Genomic DNA, 22,433 nt, shown 5'->3' on the forward strand with positions numbered 1-22,433 from the left:
ATCACTAAATTATAGATTTAAAAGAAAAGTTAAATTTATTTTTCAAGAAAATGTATAGATTTGTATTGGTGTTGTTTTAGTTTTAGTTTTAGTTTTTTTTTGTTTTTCCTCGTAAAAACACTCCTATTGTTGATAATGTTTCATATAAATGACTGTAGAAATATTTATATGTGATGGAATTTGGTGTCGATGTATTCATTTTAACAATAAATTGAATAAGAGGTAGGATAGAAATTTGAATGAATATAAATGAGATTTCACTAATTGGAACGTTATGACTTAAGTCTAAACTCACACCGTTCTTATATGAATATATTCCACTTACAAATTGATTACATGAAGTCTAAACTCATAAATTAATTACATTTGCTTGATTGTTATTACTTTAGTTAAAAACTTCGATTAGCTTCTAATATTCTCTAGGATGGAACCTAAAAACTTCATTTGTGGAGAAATCCAAACTCTCAATTTCATCATTTCTTACAAATTTCGACCTGAGCAAATGACTGAAAAACATGGAGACCATGGATTGAGTGAGTAAAGGACGAGAGAATCACAACAAATATGATGATTGTTCAGTTAAGAAGATGGCTAAAAAAATCATGCTAGATTTGCTTCATTTGAAATCAAAGCTATTTTTGGAATAAACAAAAAATAATAAGAATATTGGAGGAAATTTGTTATAATTGCTATTTGTTTTAAAGTTTCCAATATCATTAATTAATTCTTCACTCATTGCAATTACTCTTGCAACTACTCTTAAAACAAGGGTATTTTAGGAATATAAAAAAAGAAATAAAAAATTTGCCACATTTGTACATTGTTTTTTTTTTTTTTTTAAGATTTGGACTATTTTATTTGTTAAATAAATAAGAAATTTGGAGTGATGTTGGGTATGTTTAACTTGGACTTGAAACTTTGGATTAATATTTCTTAATTTTAACGTGGGTAAACAAATTGGTTAAATATGTCAATTGCATCTCGAAGATATAGTCATTCTTGAACTTAGAAATGATGGAGATAGTGATATTGAGGTAAATTTTGATGAATTATTTAGAGAAAAATCAAATGCAAAAGATGAAAACGAATTGTTGCATCATAGATATTTACACGAGTAGAGTGAGGTATTACTTATTCAATTTGTGAAGAATAGCCAACATTATTGGAGGAAAGAGGAAGATGTGTACAAAGCTAGTCTAATACAAAAAAGAAAAAACAAATTGATTTGACACCAAAAAAAGATTTACATATAGTCAGTGAAATAGTGTGTGTGAAAGAATACTATTAGATCTTTAATGTAAAATGGAACCAAGATATACGGTATATGTAAAATGCAAACAGTGAAAGGAAGGTTGCGATTGGAAATTGCATTCTTTTCATCGTAAAGCTAACTCGAGGAATGTTTGAAGTTACTGAGCTTGAAGGAAAGTAGTTGTGTTTGTACTTAAAATTGATACCTGATCCATGTTATTACAATTAAAAGGAAAAGCAATAGTGTGGTAGAGCATCAGAACAAGTATGCATTGCAAAATCTACCATTGGAAGTTGAATATGTAGTTGCTTGAATAGTTCCCAAAGAAAGAAGTTTTTTTGGCTCATGAAACTTCTAATTAACTTGGAAGTTGTTCCTAAATTAGTAATGAAACTCCTATTTATGAGAATTGATCATCCCTTGGTTTGCATGGGTGAGAATGACTCAAGTTGTCGACTTAATACATCTATCATTTTGAGAGATTTGATCGAACGAAGAAGAGCGGAAAGCACAAGTTCATAAAATGAAATTAATTTACTCCTTCTCACCTAGGGGTAAAGTAGATGAGTAGTTCTCTTAACTTGTAACTCCGAGACGTGAACAATGAGGTCCTACCCTTTCACTGCCTCAAGAGAAAATTTCATACCTGTTGGATTCTATGTTCTAAAACCTGTAAATAGTAAATGTAAACAATTGACCACTATCAATAAAGTGTTATTAATTGTTATCATTTCAATATTAAGAGCTATCGATTACTTAGTATTAATCTTATCTTAATAACCCTAAATCCAGCAAACTAATTGTAGGATCAATATGACAACCCTAGAGGAGGTAAATAGTTTTTTAAAGTGATTTTAGAAAAAAGTTGGAGTGTTTGACAATCAATTCAAAATAGTTTTTGGCTTAAAAGTTTTCTTTTACTCTTTTGGTTTTTGTACTGTTTGGTGTTTTCCTTTTCGGAACCTTCCTTTTTGTTTCCTGTTTGTATGGAGAGTTTTCCTTGTTTGGTTGTGATCTTCATGGTTGTCTCCGTCTCTTTCCTTCTTGGCTTTCTATATAAAAAGGTATTCTTTGGTTGCTTTATGTATGACGAGGAAAAAACCAGAAAAGGGTATCAAGTAAGTAAGGTCTTTTTGTTCCACACATTTTTAAAATGTTCATAAGAAGAAGAAGATCTCAGCAACCTCTGTGAAGATTATTGTTACCGGGGAGCCTAACTTTAGAGATCTCTAAAGATTCACGTTCAAGGAAGCCTTAAGACAGAGGTGGCAGTAAAACCATGCTTCAACAAGTTTAAAAGGGAGTCTAGACTTTATCTTGTGTGATTTGTTGTATCGAAACATAGTTCATTCATTAGCTAGATAAGTTGGGGTACTTATAAACCTCTTGAACTCTTGTAAATCTTCTCTCAATTGGACAAATAGTTCCCTAAATGTTGGTAATGTTACATCGAGCTCAGTTAACAACTTGCACATGTCATTACACATTTCTTTTCATTGGGTTGATTATATTGTCATTAACTTTAGATCAACGATATAACACCAGGTTAACCTTTGTTTTTTTTTTTTTTTTGCCAAGGATATAAAATGGAACACATCAACTTTTTATCTCTCTAACAATCCCAAAAATATCTTCTTTTTTTAAATAATCCAAAAAAAAAAGAAAAAAAAATCTTTTTATTGAGATGAGATGGTTTGAGTTAAATAAGCAAATATACGAGGGATATAAACATCTTCATTTTACTCTCCTATAAATGAATTTTGCAACAACACTTTCAAGTTACATATTTTTCACTACCAACTATTTTTGTTAACAATTCTTCCTTGTAAGCTATTTAGGCTGTATTTGATTTAAATTGCTTAAAATAGTTTTTGAAACCATATCAATTTTTAATTTTTTTTAACTATTTATATAAAATCATTTAAATAATATATATGAGAAATTGTTAAAAAAAAAAAATGATAAAATATTTACTTTCCTACAAAAATCAAAACCAAATGTAATAAATTTTGTTTTTTTTTCAGTGGTTTAGTTTGTAAATAGTTTGTTATTTTTCTTTATTTTTTTAACAAATCCACACACATATATATATATATATATATGTTATAAACAGTTTTTTTTGGTGGTTAGAGGTGTTTTTGTACATTGATAATTAATAATTATCAATCAAGAAAATCATTTTGTCATTTTGGAGGGACTATTTAAAAAATGGAGGTGGTAGACTATTTTCACTCTATAGAACAAAATTATTAAAAGACAAAATTTATTACATATCATTTTTAAATATTTTGTTAAATATTCTATTTTTTACCATTTATCTTTTTTTTTTTAATTTCAAAACATATTTGTCATTTTTAAAACGATTCTTTAAAATTTGGGTAATTGTAATTGATGGTCATTTTATGAATAATAAATAAGGATATAGCAACATTTAAAAAAAATTGCAAATATAGCAAAACAATCGCTGATAGACTTGTATCGTTGATAGACTCTTATGGTCTATCGGTGATAGACTTGTATCGTTGATAGAATTTGACAAATTTTACTATATTTGCAAATTTTTTAAAATGTTACTATATATATTTGATTATTTTGAATCTCATTCGAAAATAATGGCTAAATTTGCAAATATGGGTGTTTAGCCCTATTTTTTTTAACCAATTGGTGCTATTTGGGCTGAGTGGGCCACATTATCCTGTTTCTGGGCCATAACGAAGCCTATTTGTAAAGTTTCACTTTTTAGCCCATTTAATTAATTCAATGTTCCAACCCATTTGATGGATATAACAAATATTTTTATTTCAATTTTTTTTTGACGTCTAATATAATTTTCTTCCTCTTTTCTTATATTAAAACAAAATTGATTAATACTCTACAATCAAAATATTACGTATGTTTAAAATTTTATGAAATCGTAAATAGAAATTTATAAAAACTTTGAAATTCAATAACACAAGCTTAGTTTGAAATTCAATAATAACACAAGCCCAATGTTAATAAGAACATTTTGGAGTGAGTGTGGAATACATGTTTAGTTTAAAAAATAAGTAATATTAAAACCACACTTAAGTATTTGACAACCATTTTTAGAATAGTTTTTGAAGTGTTGGTAAAAAGATGTTGAAATAAAAATGAATTTTTTAAACAAAAATTTCTTTAATCAAAATAAATATGTTGATTATATCCATTAGTATGGAAGAAAATATATTAATACAATCTTATATTTAAGTATGATGTTGACTCTATGTCCTTCCTTCCACGATACAATTATAAAAAATTACTGATTATGGTGAAAACGAAATTCAATAGAATTGTAAGTGAAAGAGAGAAAAGTAAACGTCCAATTAACAATATATTGGCCACTCATTCTTACTAAAGCTATTAAAAAAAAAAAAAACTCAATTATGGATTTATCTAAACTAACTTTAACTTATTCGAACTTATTAAGATTAAAATACTGTTTACATCAGATTTTCGAATTAAATTAAATAGATTTTGTGTTGATTTGATGCAATGTGTCTAGTATTTGATCATTTGATTCTCTCTCAGTTGGATGCTTACACTTGATTTAAGGAAGCGAGACATATGATGTTATTGAAGTTGGAGTTATAGAAGAAAACTTGTATCTTTAAAGGAATTCCAATATTCGAAAGTCAGCTTCAAAGTTTTTAGGAGTCTTCTGGCTCTTGGGAGATTTCTCTTTAGATCTTCTAGGGTAAAAAAATTCCAACCACCACAAATGAAGAGAATTTCTCTATTTATAGTAGGGGTGTAAGAATATGGGTTGAACCCGAATAATTCGTATTACCCAACTCATATTATAAGGATTGGGTTAGAAAAATAGAATTTTTTCGGATTGGGTTGGATCTTGGGTTGGGATTGAAAAATTCGGTTCAACCCAACCCAACTCGAATTAATATAATATATATATTATATTTAATAAGAAAAGAAAATTACTAATTAGTTTTTCTTAGTTTTCCCTTTCACTTCTCACAACCTATGCGAAATCATCTTCTCAATTCTCACACCGTCACGTGACACTTCACCTCCAACTCAGCTCCCTCATGCGCCGCAGCATCTCTGACGTCTCCTCCATCAGGCAGATCTCATATCACACCTCCTCCGTCTCCTCGATCTCAGCTCTCCTCCGTCTCCGACATCTCCAATCTTCCCCAAAACTTAAATCCCCTCCGCCCTAGTCAAGCATATATATATATATATATAAATAGAATTCGACAACCCAATCCATATACTTACGGGTAGGGTTGGAAACTAAGTTCAGGTTATTCGGGTAGCCAACCCATATAACCCGAAAATATGGATTGGGTTGAGAATGTCTCCCAACCCAACCCTGATTTATAGAGTTCTCTAATGATCTTTATAAGCTTGGGCCTAATTAATCAATAGAACAGACTCGTTGACTCAACCACATAAATTTAAGTCATATTTAGTATTTAAGTGGAACGAAGCTTTTTTGTTTTTTTGCTCAATTGAACTTTAGCCAAAATAAATAATATTTAATTTATTTTGTATTCGACGAATGCATTTTTTACAAATTATATATATACACACATTACCTTTTACCTAATTTATTTTACAACAACTCCTAATAAATTGAAATTGGGTAATTAAACGTAATTCATTATACGAAATTAATCAAACAATATTTGTATGTATGAAATATTATTTGTTTAGAACAAAAAATTAAATAAATTATACAAGTAACTCGAACCAATCCAACTCAAATATTTGATTGTTTGGTTGGTTTCTTTCTTTAGCAAGAATGATTTGAATTAAAGAAATTTACGACACTGAGAAGAATAAGACTGAATCTAAAAAGTAGTTTTAATCCAACCAATCACACTAATGGAATACTCCTACATTTTATAACTATTAATCAACTACTGCTGTAACTCAAAACAAAAACATGAACAACAATTTAAAACCTTTCCTCATTCCTCAAAAGCAAAAGTGTATGTATTTCTAAATTTCCAACACAAATTTGAACAAGAAACACACACTTGAAAGTTGAAACAGTACACTCTTCTTAGGTCAATAGTTAAGAGAAATCATTATTATATGTTGTGTTATATATCACATGCTGAGGTTGTGAAAGATTAAAAGGAAAAAAGAAAAAAAAGCTTTAAATGGTAGCAGTGAATTATGTTAAATCAAAGAAAGATATATATATATATATGTATGTATGTGTGTGTATGTGTATGTTACTATGTATAGCGAGTAGGTCCACACAGAAAGAAAATGGAGTGAAAATGAATAATTAGGGTATATTTGTCTCTCTGACTCTCTCTCTGTTCCCTATCTTTTCTCTCCTTTCATTTCTTTTCCTTTCGCTTCACTTCCCCCCTCTCTCCTCTCCTCTTTCCTATTCTCTCTCTTTTCACCCTTTTTATCTTTTGTTTTTTCACATAAATTCCAAAAATTTCTATTTCAAATTCTATAAATCTCACACCTCAATTTTTGTTATTTTTGCTTCTAATTTTAATTACAACAGTTGCAAAATTGTTTTCACCACGACTAAAAAATGTTTTAAATATTTATAATTTCCCCATCTACTAGTCATATTTTATTTTTTATTTATTTACATTGTGCTATTTTTTTTAAACAATTTTAAGTTGTTTGAGAGTCCAATAAACAAGTCTACGATTCAAATATTACAATTAAAGAAGTGTTTAGGTCCAGGAATTGATTAATTCATTTATGTTGAGATGTACATTATTTTAATTTGAGTAGTAGTAATATGTTTTAGAGGTGTAAACTACTTTTGCTTGAGAAGAAACAACAAATATTATAGCAAAGAATAAAAAATTGTAATAATTGTTACAGCAAGAGAAGGTTATTAGGATCATTGTTCTAAATATCTCTATGAGTTATGGGATGTAATTGAAACTACTACCATATATTTGGGTATTTTCTTTCTTCTAATTGGCTTTGTTTTTTTCTTTTTTTGAACGTAGATTGAAATTTGGTGAGATTTTCTATGCATGAACCGAACCAAGGGTACTATAATTCAATTAACATTAACATTAGCAAAAAAAAAAAAAAAGACAATATATAAAACGAAAAGCAAAACGTTATGAAAATTGGGAGGGGACAAAAATCTATCTTTTGAACGAATAAAATCGACCAAAATTGACACAAGAAATGGATATGTTATGTTAGTTTTGTGTGTGTGTGTTTGTATATGTATGTCATCTTTCCTTGATTTTGATGTATCTTTTTATTTTGTAACCTTCAAACAAATTCAATCATAGCTCTCTATTCAATAAATAAAACCACCATAAACTTATAATATTTGCTACCAATGTATATATAGGTTTTATTATTTTTTTTATCATAACTCCATTATTTAGTTTTCAACAAATATATATATTTTTTAATAGTTTAGATATCTCAAATTATTTTCAACTTAAATAGGTAAAATGCGTCTATTAGTAGGGATTTTATTATAATCTTGAGATTAAAGAATTTAATTCCTTATCTCATGTCTTGATTAATTATCTATAATAGAAATTGTTCAAGTGAGTTAATGCATATTAAAGTTTTTTTTGGTTGAACATGATAAATCCTTCTCATCTAGTAATTATAGATTTATATAGGTAACATATCCGATAAACTAAAAAAACTTAAAATGTTTTTATTATAATTGTGTTATGTATATAGGAAATCATTGAATTTTCATTCTTACTTTGTGTTCTTTTTAAAAAAGAAATTCAAATTTAGACATAATTGGACGTTTTTAAAGTTTATAAATATAATAAACATAAAAATGCATTTATGGATGTACATAAAAGTTGAGCGACTAAACTTATAATTTAATTACACCAACAAAATTTAGTAAATGAAGAACATTTTGTTTTACGAGCATTTCAGATTTTCATAGACTGGACATCTAAACTAGCTACTATGTTTGTTTTGTAATGCTATAATATGCTCAACATCATGAGATTCTCAAACATACCAGAATGCTCGAACATAGTGTATTCGGATAGTTGAAACATAAATTTTCATATTTTTGATATCCCATTTTACACTTTTGTTCTTTTCTATTATATATAATAAATCTTTATTTGTATTATAGAATTAAAATAAATAGTCAACTATAGATTTTTTTTTTTTGTTATATCGTAATTCTTATTAATTTTAACAATATATTTAAATTTAAATTCAGATTAATATTTAATTTATAAAAAAATTCTTAAATTATATACATGACTTTGTTGTGAAAAATAAAAACAAATATGCTACATATAAGTTCAAATTATATCAAATTACTAATGTATTAATAAACAACATCACTGTACATAGTAAAAATGGTATGAAAAAACCACGATATTGCAAAAGAATTCCTAGAAAACAAAGAGTAAGTAGATTAATTAGAAGGATCCATCGTCATCTATAATTTTGTATATCTACAAAACACTTGTAAAGAAAATATGTTTGTTCAAAAGAGTAGTTAGTTTAATTAGAAAGATTGTAGGTAATATATGGGGATGAATTTTAATTAAAATTAGTAAGAGGTAGCAGGGCACGTTGGGTTATCAGACCTGACCTTACCTAACAAAAAAAACTTTTGTCAGTCTCCCTCTCTTTCTATGACTCTCTCTTCCTCTCTCTATCTCTCTCTCACTCATAATTCATATTAGTGACAATAATAGTACAGCAGAGACACACAAAATTTCAAGGAAAACAAGAATGAAAATTCCTTACACCATACACAAAAACAAACAATCTGAAACAAACAAACAGACAAATTACAAATCATACACACACCACTTTTTTTTACTTAATTTAATTTCTTTTCCTTCCTTTTTTTGCTTTAATTATAATATCAAATGCCTTTTTCAATTTTTCCTTTCATTATATATATATATACACACACACATACATATACCATATACTCAAAAGTTTGCAATAATATAACACTGTTTTAGGTCATTGACCACATATTTGCACGTCTCCACAAATTTAAAAGTTTAGTTGTCTCAGTTTACCCTATTGATCTTCTTTATTATGTCTATATTCTAAAGATGGTTTTGAAATATTTACGAAAGTCAATACATGATATTGTATGTTTTGAAACATTTTTTTAAAATGTAGTGATTTTTTTTATTTTTTCGAGACAAGAATTGTCGATAAGGCAAACAACAACTACAACCCACTACTCTTGATATTTCTTTAATCTACGAGTGGGGGAATACTATCTAAAAAAGTCTTTCTCTTTTCCAAATAAAGAAAAACATCCTTACGAGAAAGCCAAAGCGGTAATGTAGTAGACCGAATTTGTGCTTCTCTATAAGAATAATATGAAAAAGGTGCATTGTATTAACAATATATGTTTATTGATATGAAAAGAATATTCTCGATGAACATCTCAATTTCAAAAAAAGAAATATCGTCTTTATCAAAGAATGCTCATGAACATGAAATTCAACATGCAAGTAAGTAAGTAAGGTGGGTTTTTCTTTTTCTTGGTATGTGATGATTAATTGAGAGGGATTTAATATATGAATGGTATTGAGTAGTGGGGAGTGTATGTTAAAAGGAGAAGGGAATAGATGCCAAGTTTGGTTCACTTCTTTGGATACCAACAAAGGAATTCAGACAAAATCTCTCTCTCTCTCTCCATTTTTTTAAAACTTTGTTTTAATCAGTTCTCTGTCTAATAATCTTTTATTTTTATTTTTGTATATATCATTTATTTCTGTGTCATAAGCTTCACTTTTATATGTTGTTGTTTTCAAAAATCAAAGAAAAATACAACCTCTCTTCCTCCCCCATTCATTCATTTATGTCCTTTCACCTAATTTCTCTGCTACACCCTTTCTTCTTTCCATTAGGGTATGTGATTAATTAATGAACCAATAAGAGACTCTCTTATTATCACAAAGACTCCTCCTTTCCTTCTACTCAACAGTGACTTCTTTTATTCAACACTCTCACTCATTTCTAATCTTAAAATATATATATATATATATATGTGAAGAGTACCCAACAAATAAAAACTCTAACAGTGCAATAGTTTGTACATATAATACACTTTTTTTCTAGACCACGTATTCTAATATACCATCTCAAATCACTAATTCATCTCTTCAAAACTTAAGCTAGCGGATATATGTAAACTAAAATTATATTATCGAGATAGAAAATTAATTTATATATGCATAATTTGAGTCTTACATTTACTATTTCAATTTCAAGATGTATGAATGTTAAATATTTAGTATTGAAAAGATAAGGCAAGTAGGTATAATTAAAAATAAAATTTGGGATTAATTAATGAAGTTTTGATTAAGACAAAAAAGAGAAAAGTGTAAATGTGTTTTTATTATAATTAAAGTTTGTGTTTAAAAATAGTATTAAAGAGAGGCTTATTAGATTTGGAATCCTAGACACTTGGGAACCATGATTATGTCCTATATGCTTTCTTTCTTTTTTAGAAGACAACTTGTGTGCCCCCCAACTTCTTTCCAACTCAACAAAATTAAAGTTTATACTTTTATGTGTTAAATATATATATATATCTTTTAATTTATAGTAATTAAACAATTACTTTTTCTAAATATATATATATAATCTACCCTTGAAGTCAAACTCATTTATTATATATATTTAGATTTCCCCTATCAATATCATATTATAAGACCATATTTCTCTCCCTCTCCATTTTATCTTTTTGATGAAAGTGTGTTTTGGTTTGTGTCTCCATGACAGCTAAAAAGAACACATATAATATATCTAAAGTTCAAATCACTTTTTTTACTGATTCAACAAAGAAAGGAAGAAAGAAAAAGATAATTTTGTTGCATTCTGAACTTTATTCTAAAATTTATTTTCTTCCACATACTTATTTTCTATAAGCAATAATTGCAAATGCTATTAATTTCTTCAACTCTTCTTACTTTTTTTCTTCTTCACAATTTCTCTTTTAGTACAAAAAAAGAAAAATGATGTGGGCACATGAGAATATATCTTTTTTAACTTGTAAGAATTGGAATCAAATAAATTATCACCCAGTTTCCTAATTGTTTTAATTTTTGTATATTTTTTTTACGAATTATTAGTCCGATTCCAAAAAATAAAATCAAGTTAAATTTTGTTTTTTTAGATCTCAAAACTGGATTTGATTTGATTTGTTTTTTTGGTCTTAGAAGTTCAAGTTGGTAAATTGTATTAATTGTTGGACTATGTTCATTTTAAGATATGAAGAGTATTGTCATCAAAACTTCCCCTTTTGATTTCATCATTATCATGCTAGAGAACAAAATTTGATCTTAGGGCTATACTAGCGGTGTTTGTGGGTTATCCTACTGAAATGAAGGATTACAAGTTGTATATGACATTGTGCATCAACAATTTTATTTATATCTCAAGATATCATTTTTCATAGAACTCATATATCCTTTTCATTCCATTGTTGACTGAGAAATTATATGCATACATAAAATAAACTATGCATTTGACTCCTTAACATACATTAAATATCATAATACTGTTCATATCCGATCCTAATAGTTTCTTGTTATATGTGATTTCCTCACATAAATTTGTAATAATTACTTTAATTTTTGTTTTGAATTATATTGGAACTTTATCATATATTACGTTTATAATTAGCCTAAAAGCAAGGGGGGGAAATAAGGTGTTTGATTCCATTTTGACTTTGTGTTTGGTACTCAATTATGTAAACCTCTTTCTTTTTTGGGTGAATATATATAAACAGTTTGGGGGAAAAAATTAATAATTAATCTCTCATCTAATACCACTTGATTGTTAATATTTGGTTAATAAAAGTGTAATTATTAAGCAACCTTTTAATTTCTTATAACATAATGTGAGTGTGGAAATAATTAGTTTATTTAACTATGCCCACCTTGTAATCAAATTAAATATTACTTTTTCAAATGACAATAAAAAAAGTCTTATTAGGTATATACATTTATAACTCATCTTTAGAAATTTTAACAATATTAAAATTATTTTACGTTTATTTATAAAGATATACTGTTGATAACTAGACAATAACTAAATTATTCATCATCTTTTAATATAAAAATTTAGTTTATTATACTCAATAAAACGAGGATAGGGAAAAGTGCTAAATTATCTTACTTTCTTTTTTCTTCTGCAAAGGTAATTTATAATTGTGTGAAATAAATAAATAAATAAATAACTTTTAATTTTAACTCTACATGCATCTACAGGAAGTAAGATTGTCAACCATCATCAGTCAATAAAGTCTTGCATGTGATAATTTGCACAGTAATGTTTGAATTATTAATTGTAATATATATTTGAGTTGAACTAAAAAATAATAATATTAACTATAATTTTGAAACTTAATTATATATTTTGATCTTGAGTATTTTTTTTTTAATATAATTTACTTAGTTTTTTAATCTCCCTAATTTCAAGTATTTTGAATATTTAACTTTACAAAAATAATAGTATTTGGTTATGTGTGATAAATTTAAATTTTATATATATATTGGTTTTGTTTGACATCATTTGAGGATGGTGTGTTATAAATCACATGTATATTTAATTTTGATATGAATCCAAAGTTCAGAAAAGGTGTGATCTATACAAAATTGTTAACAAATAAAGGCCAAATAAAATATTTAGAAAAGTTTAAAGTACCAAACAAAAGAAACTTTTAGAAAGATAAAATAAAGCAAAGTATATATAAAAGTTAAGAGGAGACTAAGATTAAGAATATTCTAAACCTAATATTTACTCAAAACTTTTTAAAACTAAAGTTCATATCCATTTTCAATCTCTACATTAAACTTTTGCTTCATAAACTTTTCTTTTCCTTTTCTTTTTTCATTCCATACACAAACTGTATTTTCAATTTTGTTCTTATTTTCCCACATCCAACCTATTTGAAGCTATATTATCCAATATATTCACCAATATTCACACACAATTATACAAAACAAAAGTAATGATAAGAGTTTGACCAAAATGAAATTAACTTGTTTTTGTACTAAAATATACCAAACATTGTGAATGATTTTCTTTTTGAAAGAATGGTCCTCAATGGAGAAACACATGTAACCAAACTTCAATTACTATCTAATAATAATAATAATAAGTTTGTCACCAATAACCTCCAAAATTAAACTAAAGACTAAAAGAGATGTTTGAGCCTCAAACTTCGAGTGAGTGTCCACCCATTTCTTACCTATCTTCTCTCTACAATAGTATGCTATTGTCCACTTTGGTATACACCTTCATGACTTTGCTTGCTTTTAGTATAATTTCAAAAGGTTTCATACTAACGGAGATAGTTGTTCTTAGTTATATACCAAATATTATCCTCCTATCTAATCGATGTGGGATATTGGTCGGATTCACAATCCGAACCCTCGAACAAGTCTCACATTACAATCCTCCTTCCCTCAATAACCTAAAAATTAAAGTATTTGCATATATAACACAATGTAAAAGAATTTGTAAATATATCAAAATGTTACAATCTATTTGCGATAAACAACAATAGATTAAGATAAACTAATATTTTTTAGTATCTATATGATGATAGACACAACTAATTATAGTTTGTTTGAGTTGATAGATGGTGGATGTATCAAAAATAGATTACAATATTTTTAAAAAAATATATATATATATTTAATTAGAAGCTTTTAGGTTTAAAATTATTTTCCAATATATGTAGAGATATGTTATTATTGTTGATGTTCCAAGTTGAGGAAAGAGAAAAGAAAGAAAGAAAGAAAAAAAGAAAAAGAAAAAGAAAAAGGGGCCCTAAACATTAGAAGGTAATGTGATCGGGGGTGGTCAGGCAGCCCCATCTCTCTTCCCCCAATTATCTCCTTCTTTTTATCATATTATTAATTCATCCTTTTTCACACTTCCATATAGCATTACCATATACACAAAAATATATATATATATATATATTCCTCTCTTTATATATATAATCTCTTCCTCCCACCCCTTTTTCTTCCCATTATTATTCAGCTTCTTCATCATATCATTAAATTATCTAAATGTTGAAACCTTCCTCTTCTTCTTCTTCCACACCCCTTCTTCCTCCTCCTCCTCCTCCTCCTCCCCCCAATTCCGACCAATATTCCATCACCACCAAACGAAAACGAAGACCCGCCGGCACTCCAGGTAATAACAAATAATTATTTTTAACCATTATTATTTCTAATTTTCCAATCAATTCATTAAATTATATTAAATTGAATAAAATTAGATCCGGATGCGGAAGTGGTTTCTTTATCACCCAAGACGCTACTTGAATCTGATCGGTACGTTTGTGAGATATGCAATCAAGGGTTTCAAAGAGATCAGAATCTCCAGATGCATCGACGGCGCCACAAGGTGCCGTGGAAGTTGGTGAAGAGGGCGGAGGCGGAGAGTAGTAGTAGTAATGTTGTTGTGAAGAAAAAGGTTTTTGTTTGTCCAGAGCCTACGTGTCTACATCATCACCCTTGCCATGCTCTTGGTGATCTAGTTGGGATTAAAAAACACTTCCGGAGAAAGCATAGTAACCAAAAACAGTGGGTTTGTGACAAATGCTCTAAGGCTTATGCTGTTCATTCTGATTTCAAAGCTCACCTCAAAACTTGTGGCACTCGTGGCCACTCTTGTGATTGTGGTCGTGTCTTTTCCAGGTCCTCTCTCTCTCTCTCTCTCTCTCTCTCTCTCTCTCTCTCTTCAATTTCAAACTTATTTCGTACTAGTTTCAGTTCAACCATAATTAACATGAATCATCCCTTTTAAGTAGAAGCTTTAATTTGATTCCTCATATTCACAATCGCTATATATAGAAAGGTTGACAAGTCCATAATTTTGTTGCTTCCTTACTTATCGACGTTAATTGGAGTTTTGTTATCTCTTCTAGTGAATGGGTTCAAAACTTGATTTGATAAGATATCAAATTTAATAGATAAACTAATCAGCTTATGGTTGAGTTGACAGGTGATTTCGGATGACTCTCAATATATAAAGGAATAAAATACATTTTCTTTTTTGTTCGTGTAAAACCTATCAATTATTATATTGTTTTAGGCTTAGAATTACTTTGATTTTCTTCTCTTTATATAAATGGAGGAATTAATATTGAAGAAATAAGGTAGTCGAAGTTTGAATTTATATTAATAATATAATTTATTTATTCATTGTACTATTACATAGTATTTTTCCCATTTATGTAATAAACAAAATTTCCCTTCTTGGTTTACTCTTTTCAGAGTGGAGAGTTTCATAGAGCATCAAGACACTTGCAATCTGCGCCATATGAGGTCCGATCAGTTGCAGTCGGCGGTGGTACGGCCGCCACCACCACCACCACTGTTATTGCAACCCTATAACTCACGATCAGTATCTTACACTGGCGCCTCCACCAGCAACGATCATGCATTTCAAATGGCTAGTACTCCATTACGAGGGTTTCCAATTTTATCATCAAACTCAGATCGAAACATCAACATTAATTTACCCGATCGCCATGATCTTGAGCTCCATCTCTCTTCTCCAAGCTCAGCTTTTTTGAAGCTCTCAATTGGGTCGTCCAACAAGGAGCCAAACGATGACCGTCAACTCGAGCTGGCGATAGCGGAGAAGGCATATGCGGATGAAGCAAGACGAGAGGCAAAACGACAGATCGAAATTGCCGAGGTCGAGTTTGCAAATGCAAAAATGATAAGACAGCAAGCACAAGCGGAATTGGAGAAAGCAAGGATCTTGAAGGAAGAAGCTAGCCGGAAAATGAACTCCACCATTATGGAAATCACTTGCCAAACTTGCCGGTTGCATTTTCACGTCAGCTCCGCCATGCCCGAGGAGACCTCACTCGCCATCAGCTACATGTCGTCTGCTACAACAGAAGGTGATGGAGAGTGAATATATATTTAAAGAGTCTAGAACAATGTGACTAACAATTTTTTTAAAAAACAGTGACTTGTTCGAAAGTTTTAGAAGTATTCTCGTTATGACAATCTTTCTAATAGCCTATTTAGCTTAAGGCTTGATCGAATTTTTGATCCGTAGCCACATTGTTCTAGACTCTTTAAAAAATATATATATCTCATGGATTATATAACTTTTTTGAGACGAAACATGTATTAGAGTTATTAATTTTTTGAGGATTTGTGGCATATGAAAGATGATCAATCGCAAGTTGGAACAATTGAATCAAGATATATGGACGTAGATTGGATTAAAATTTGCATAGGGTCTGGTTTTGTTGTTTGTGTGTGTATTTGCATTTGTATTTGTATTTGTAATTGTATTATTTTTTTTTTTTTTGGGTTTCTTTTTAGACTCATGATTTTGTTGAATTATTGTATATGTGATATGATTATTGCAGTGTCTCGAGGGACGAAAAACTTGAGGTGTTAGGTTTTAATAATTTATGTTGGTTTTTAGCTGCAAAGAAAAATCCCATTATTTGAATTCTTCAAAAGTACAATAATAATATCAAAAGAATCACTCATTATTGTGTGTGAAGAAGAAACATTTCTTTACAGTACCCTTTTTTCATTACTATTTAATGTATTAACAGATGGTAAAGAATTTTTCATCCTTTCTCATTTTTACCACAGTAAAACCTAACTAACTTTCTTGAATATTTTAATAGAAAGCCTACAGCAGATACTTGAAGGTAAAAGAAAATATATAATTTATGTTCTTCTTCAATTATTTTGTGCATGCTCTTAAATTACTCACCAAATAGAGTTAATTAAGAACTTTTAAAACATTTCCCTCTTCACTCCCTTGGTAAGGTCGTCTCTACTACAATTTTATGTAAACATGTCTTCTTCTTACTTAAAACAGTACACTATTGTATGAAATATATATTCAAAAAGTAGAATACACCACGGAAAAAAAATTAGAAAAGATTAATAAAAAAGATCACTTTTTTCTCTAAATTTATTTGGGGAGGTTTCAATGGTGCAGTTTATGGTTTATACCATCTTTAAATTCGTAATGATCTTTTTAATCTATATTCAAATGGGTTATTATTAGAAATCTAGAAACGAACTCAGATAATTAGTAGTGTAGTCGAAAGACTTTTTTTTGTCCTCCAACTTGGGAGCACCCTCACATCCACTCAAAGAGCTTAGATTTGGGAATATATCAAGGATTTTTTTTTATATTAAACTCACACACGAAAATAAGAACTGAAGCCCTTAAGAAGGGAGTCATTTTGGAGGGTATTGAAACGAGGATACTAAAAATAAATAGGGGAAAGTGAGTATTATTCCAAACGGATAGATGATTGGACCCATGTCATAAATGTAGGAAATGAATGAGGGTCTGAAATATATGTAAATAGATATACACATATTCACATATCTATATATATATATTACTTGTTTTGGGGACCATTCTAAGTGTATTAAAAGGAATGAAGCTTTCAAACAAACAAAAAATAAAGGAAAAGGTTCTTGTGACCTTCTTTGTATGTATATGTGATTTTTTTTTTGTATGAATATTATGAATATCTTTTTTATAGAAAAAAGATGTATATTATTAATAAAATGTGAAAGGCAAATTTATTTAATAAACAAAAAAAGGAAAGAGAAATGTGTGAGGTCGTTTTCAATGCATTTGTGTTCCTTTGTAAAACGTAAATGCTTATTAAAAAAAAAACCCACCATGTTTTTCAGTGCCACAGTTGCTTTTCCTCATGCTCAGGCACTCGTCCCTCTCACTCTTCAAAAGAAGAAAAGAAACACATCCATATGAATCCATGAGAAAGGGGAGAGACATCTCTTTTATATATATATATATATAATATAAAAGTATCTTATTGGGATTTTTCTTTTAAAATGTTACATTTGTTGTGGTTTGAAATTTGATTTTTTTAAAAAGAATTATAAAGTTTAAGAATTTATATTTGGTGACTAGATTTACGTATTTTAATTTATTAAATCACACTAGCTCTAACAACTACTATCAGTGGTAATTAGTACAAGTTCTATATAAGGAGTATAAATAATTTCTCAAGATAAAGTAGTTTTCAATCGGAGGTAACCTTATATGTTTTGATAGCAAATTACAAAAGAATAATGCAAAGAGAAAAATTGAGAAGATGTTCAAAGACTTAAAGATCTAGCTAGCTTGGGGATGAATGGAATTACATGTTTCAATTTGTTTAATCATGACACTATTATTACCGATTCTTAATGTTAAATCTCAACCAATATAATTAGAAAAGCTAACAAAATTTTCTTGAACTACAATTTAGTACAATTCAACCGGATGAAAAGCATACATGTTGGATTTATCCTAATAACATTAAGATCTAGGACATGTTGGGTGAATAATCAACTTTCAAGCGCCTCGCTAGTTATACTATGGATTCAATTTTAAATTGGTTAGTCCAATAATACTCATCCAATTGAATGGTAAGTCAACTCAATTCATTGCCTTTAGAAAAATCTATGTAGTTAAGTGTCATGATATTGTATATTAATTCAAGCCGTAAACATATATCCACAAACATATGATAATATGTCTCAATCTTGATAAAACATAATTGAATCAACCATACATCAAAGTCATGATTAAAAAACTCACAAACAATAAAATAACTGGGAAAGAATCATAAAGACTCAATCTATAAAATTTTACCTTAGCTTCTTATCCACATGCTAGATGATGAAGGTATTCAAGAACATAAAACTAGAATAAATGACACAAAAAAATAGAGAGAGATTGAGCAAAGGCCAGCTGGAATCGTAGATGAACGGACTTAGATAGCGAAAAATTAATTTATATAAAATCGTAATGAGGTCGTGGTGCTAGGAACAGCTTCGTAGAACTGATGGTTTACTCGATCGAGACAAGTTTAGAGCATCATGACACTTTAACACAATATTACATCATTGTGTGCTTTCCGCAAATGAGGACGCTACATAAACCAAATCCAAGACTTAGGTATTCAAAAGTATATATTTCTTTCTAATATATATATAGATAAATGTGTATATATACATAATATATATATGTATGTATACATATTCATATATATATATATATATATATAGTGAATAAGGATAAAATTGTTATTAAAGAAAACAATATTGATCATCTACACTATCAATTAAGTCTTTTAGAGGGTGTTTGACCCGTTAGATTTAACATCTAAAGTCGGTGTTTATGTCGCTTGAAATTTTAATGATACAAGTTTAGTCTCTCAACTTTCTTGGTTGTTGTCTACATCTAATATATCTAGAAGCTTTAAAAGTATATTAGAGTTCAATTGTGTTTAATAATTTTTAAATTAAAATTTTAGAAATATCAAATAATTTTAAAAAATTTATGGTATGTTTGGATTATCTTTCATGTGTTTAATTTATAAAATAAATTATATAAAATAAATTTTAAGTTCATTTAAAACAAATTTTAGAAAAATGAGTTTAAACAAAAATGAATTTCTTAAAATATATTTTTTTTAAAATAAATCTAAACCGATCATTAATTCATCAAATCTATTAAATATGTGGTTGAATTTGGAGGAGAACTTTTTGCAAAAAAAATTATCGTTCAGAGATAGAATTAAATACAAAATTAAAATTTCATAAACTAAAGTCTATTGATTTATTTAATTTAAGAAAAAGAAGTTTGAACTAGAGGACTACAAGTAACTTAAGGTTTTTAAGCTTAAAAATTTAGGAGGAAAAATCAATACTTATTCTCTTAAAACGCTACGGGTGGTAACTGTTTAAAACTTCACAACCTATTCATTTCAAACTCTAAATTTGTATTACACACATTTCTCATTTAACAAAAATTGAATCAAAATATTTTCAAATTAAAATAATAAAATTTGAATCAAAATATTTAGAAAATAATCAAAATTTCAAATCTACCATACTTCAATCAGTATATACGAATGATATTAATAGAGATGGATAGAAGTCTATTGTAAAACTTTACTATAATTTATAAATATTTAAATAGTTTTGTCATTTTCATTCATTTTTCTTTTGTATGATGTATTCCATCTGTTTCTAACCCTTTAGAAAATATTTATAGTATTTTCACTTGATTTTAAAACAAGAGATCATGAGTGGTTGGGTACTAAAAAGAAATAAACACACATTCATCTTAGTAAAATTATCATATGCTCCAATCCCACAATTCTACCCAAGTGTGATAAGAAATATTTTCACTTAATTTTTAGTAAATAAGTAGAAAAAATATCAGAAAATTGTTGCTATCTATTTAATCTTAAATGAAAAAATGTTAATAAATTTACTAATTCAACTAAACACTTATTTAATGGATAACAATCCTTTAACTTAAAGTAAATGAATTGAGCTTTCCTTTGTTAAAAATAATAGGGACAATTACACAAAAAATAAATATCAAAACAATTTATGATTACATAGAATTTTCATTAAACTACGTTTTCTAAATTTAAAAAGTAACAAATTTAAAAGTCAATGAGTCTACTATGATAGTCATCAGATAACTCTTGAATAGTTATCTGATTGTTGTCTGATATAATTAATTAATTGTCATATTTGTTATATTTGCAATATGCCAAAAAAGATGTATGATTGACTGATTTTTCATAAATGTTTTTGTCATCTTATGCAATTTCCCAAAATAAAAAACTATATATAGCCTACATCATATATAAAAGTAAACTTTTCATAAATATAAAAAAACACCAAAATATTTACGAATTGTGTAACAAAAAAAAACTTATAAAACTAACTATTTTTTAAAAATATTTGAGATTTACCCTTCCATTCCATATTCTTTCTTCTCTTCTTCTTCTGCATTTTTTTTATATTTTGTTGAAATCATAATCTTGTTTTCAATCAACCATAAATCTTGTATTATTTTTTTTTTTTTGTTGAAGATTGTGTACTAAATATAAATTTTTGTACACGATCTTGAACAAAAATCGTTGAATATTATTGATACCATGAAACAAAAATCATCGTGATATTAGTAGTTTAGATTTGGGTAACGACTGTGTACCAAATATAAAAGATTTATCTGATACACAATCTTGACAAAAAATCGTTAGGATACTAGTAGATCGTTAGATTTGGCTACACGAGATCGTGTACCAAATTAGTAGTTTAGTTTTTGGTACACGATTGTGTATCATATCTAAACGATCGTGTATCAAATATAGAAGATTTATTTGGTACGTGATCTTAAAAGAAATTAAGATATTGGTATACGATCATGTCGTTTAGATTTAACTACACAATCATGTACCAAATCTAAACGAATCTTGGTACAAGATTGCGTATTAAATATATCATGAGCGCGATTGGCCAATTAATTTCATGTTGACTGAGATAATGCTTTTCATTTTGGTGTGTGCACTTTTTCTATTTTTGAAATTGTTATACTAATATAAATATTTTGTCAATTTGTTATATTAAAAAAATTATTTTATATAAAATTAAAAAAAAAAAAGTTGGTGGGGGTAAATAGTGTAATTGTTGGTACTTGCGAGAAAAAGTAAGAGAAGTTGTGTGTAATTATTGGTTTTTTTCTTCTTCTTCATGATTTTAACTCCAAGCACAAGTAAAAGGAATATCTATCTATATATATATATAAAAGGAAACCATTTGAAAGAAAGAAAGAAAGAAAGAGAGAGAATTGAAAAGTGTTTCTCTTTTGAATTTACTTTGTTGGGACCATATGTTTCTTACTTTTCTCATTTTCACCACATATTTAACTTTCCCTTTACATCATAGTCCTCTACAATTTTCTTCCTCATCAACTTCCCTTCTTCTTCTTCTTCTTCTTCTTCTTGGACCCCTTCATACCCACTCACTTCAAACTTTTTTGTACACTTCCTTTTAAATTAATAAATATAACAAATAAACTAATACTATATGAATAATAGGATGTTCTTTATATTGTGATATGATATGAATGCAACTTTGCCTGTGGCTCCTACCATTCTTGTATTATTCAAGGGCGTGGTCGAAAGTAATCTTTTTACACTATATCAAAGTAAAATAAAGATCAAGAGGTGCATGGATGTTATCGCAATCAATTAAGTTGACACATTTTCAACATTTGTATTATGTTTTAGATTTTCAGTAGAGATACATTCATTCAAAATGGAATAAGATTATTCAACACGTACACATAGAGTTAGAAAAAAAAACTCTCCACACAAACAAGATAACATAAA

At 28.1% G+C, this 22,433-nt stretch overlaps 1 protein-coding gene across 1 annotated transcript; it reads left to right on the forward strand.

Annotated features, from left to right (window-relative positions):
• Nucleotides 1–14,097: 14,097 nt before the first annotated feature.
• LOC101210468 (zinc finger protein SHOOT GRAVITROPISM 5) lies at nucleotides 14,098–16,663 on the forward strand. Its single transcript, XM_004150109.3, has 3 exons — nucleotides 14,098–14,416; nucleotides 14,502–14,922; nucleotides 15,502–16,663. The coding sequence occupies exons 1-3, from the start codon at nucleotides 14,290–14,292 to the stop codon at nucleotides 16,151–16,153; spliced, it is 1,200 nt and encodes a 399-aa protein (XP_004150157.2). The 5' UTR covers nucleotides 14,098–14,289; the 3' UTR covers nucleotides 16,154–16,663.
• Nucleotides 16,664–22,433: the final 5,770 nt, after the last annotated feature.

Source organism: Cucumis sativus, chromosome 5 (assembly GCF_000004075.3).
Source record: "Cucumis sativus cultivar 9930 chromosome 5, Cucumber_9930_V3, whole genome shotgun sequence".
Taxonomy (NCBI): domain Eukaryota; kingdom Viridiplantae; phylum Streptophyta; class Magnoliopsida; order Cucurbitales; family Cucurbitaceae; genus Cucumis; species Cucumis sativus.

Excerpts from the sequence above, each read along its gene's own strand:
- LOC101210468 (XM_004150109.3), top strand. The coding sequence starts at position 14,290 with ATGTTGAAACCTTCCTCTTCTTCTTCTTCCACACCCCTTCTTCCTCCT. Across the intron at positions 14,417-14,501 it reads AAGACCCGCCGGCACTCCAG|ATCCGGATGCGGAAGTGGTT; the intron begins GTAATAACAAAT and ends GAATAAAATTAG. Across the intron at positions 14,923-15,501 it reads TGTGGTCGTGTCTTTTCCAG|AGTGGAGAGTTTCATAGAGC; the intron begins GTCCTCTCTCTC and ends TACTCTTTTCAG.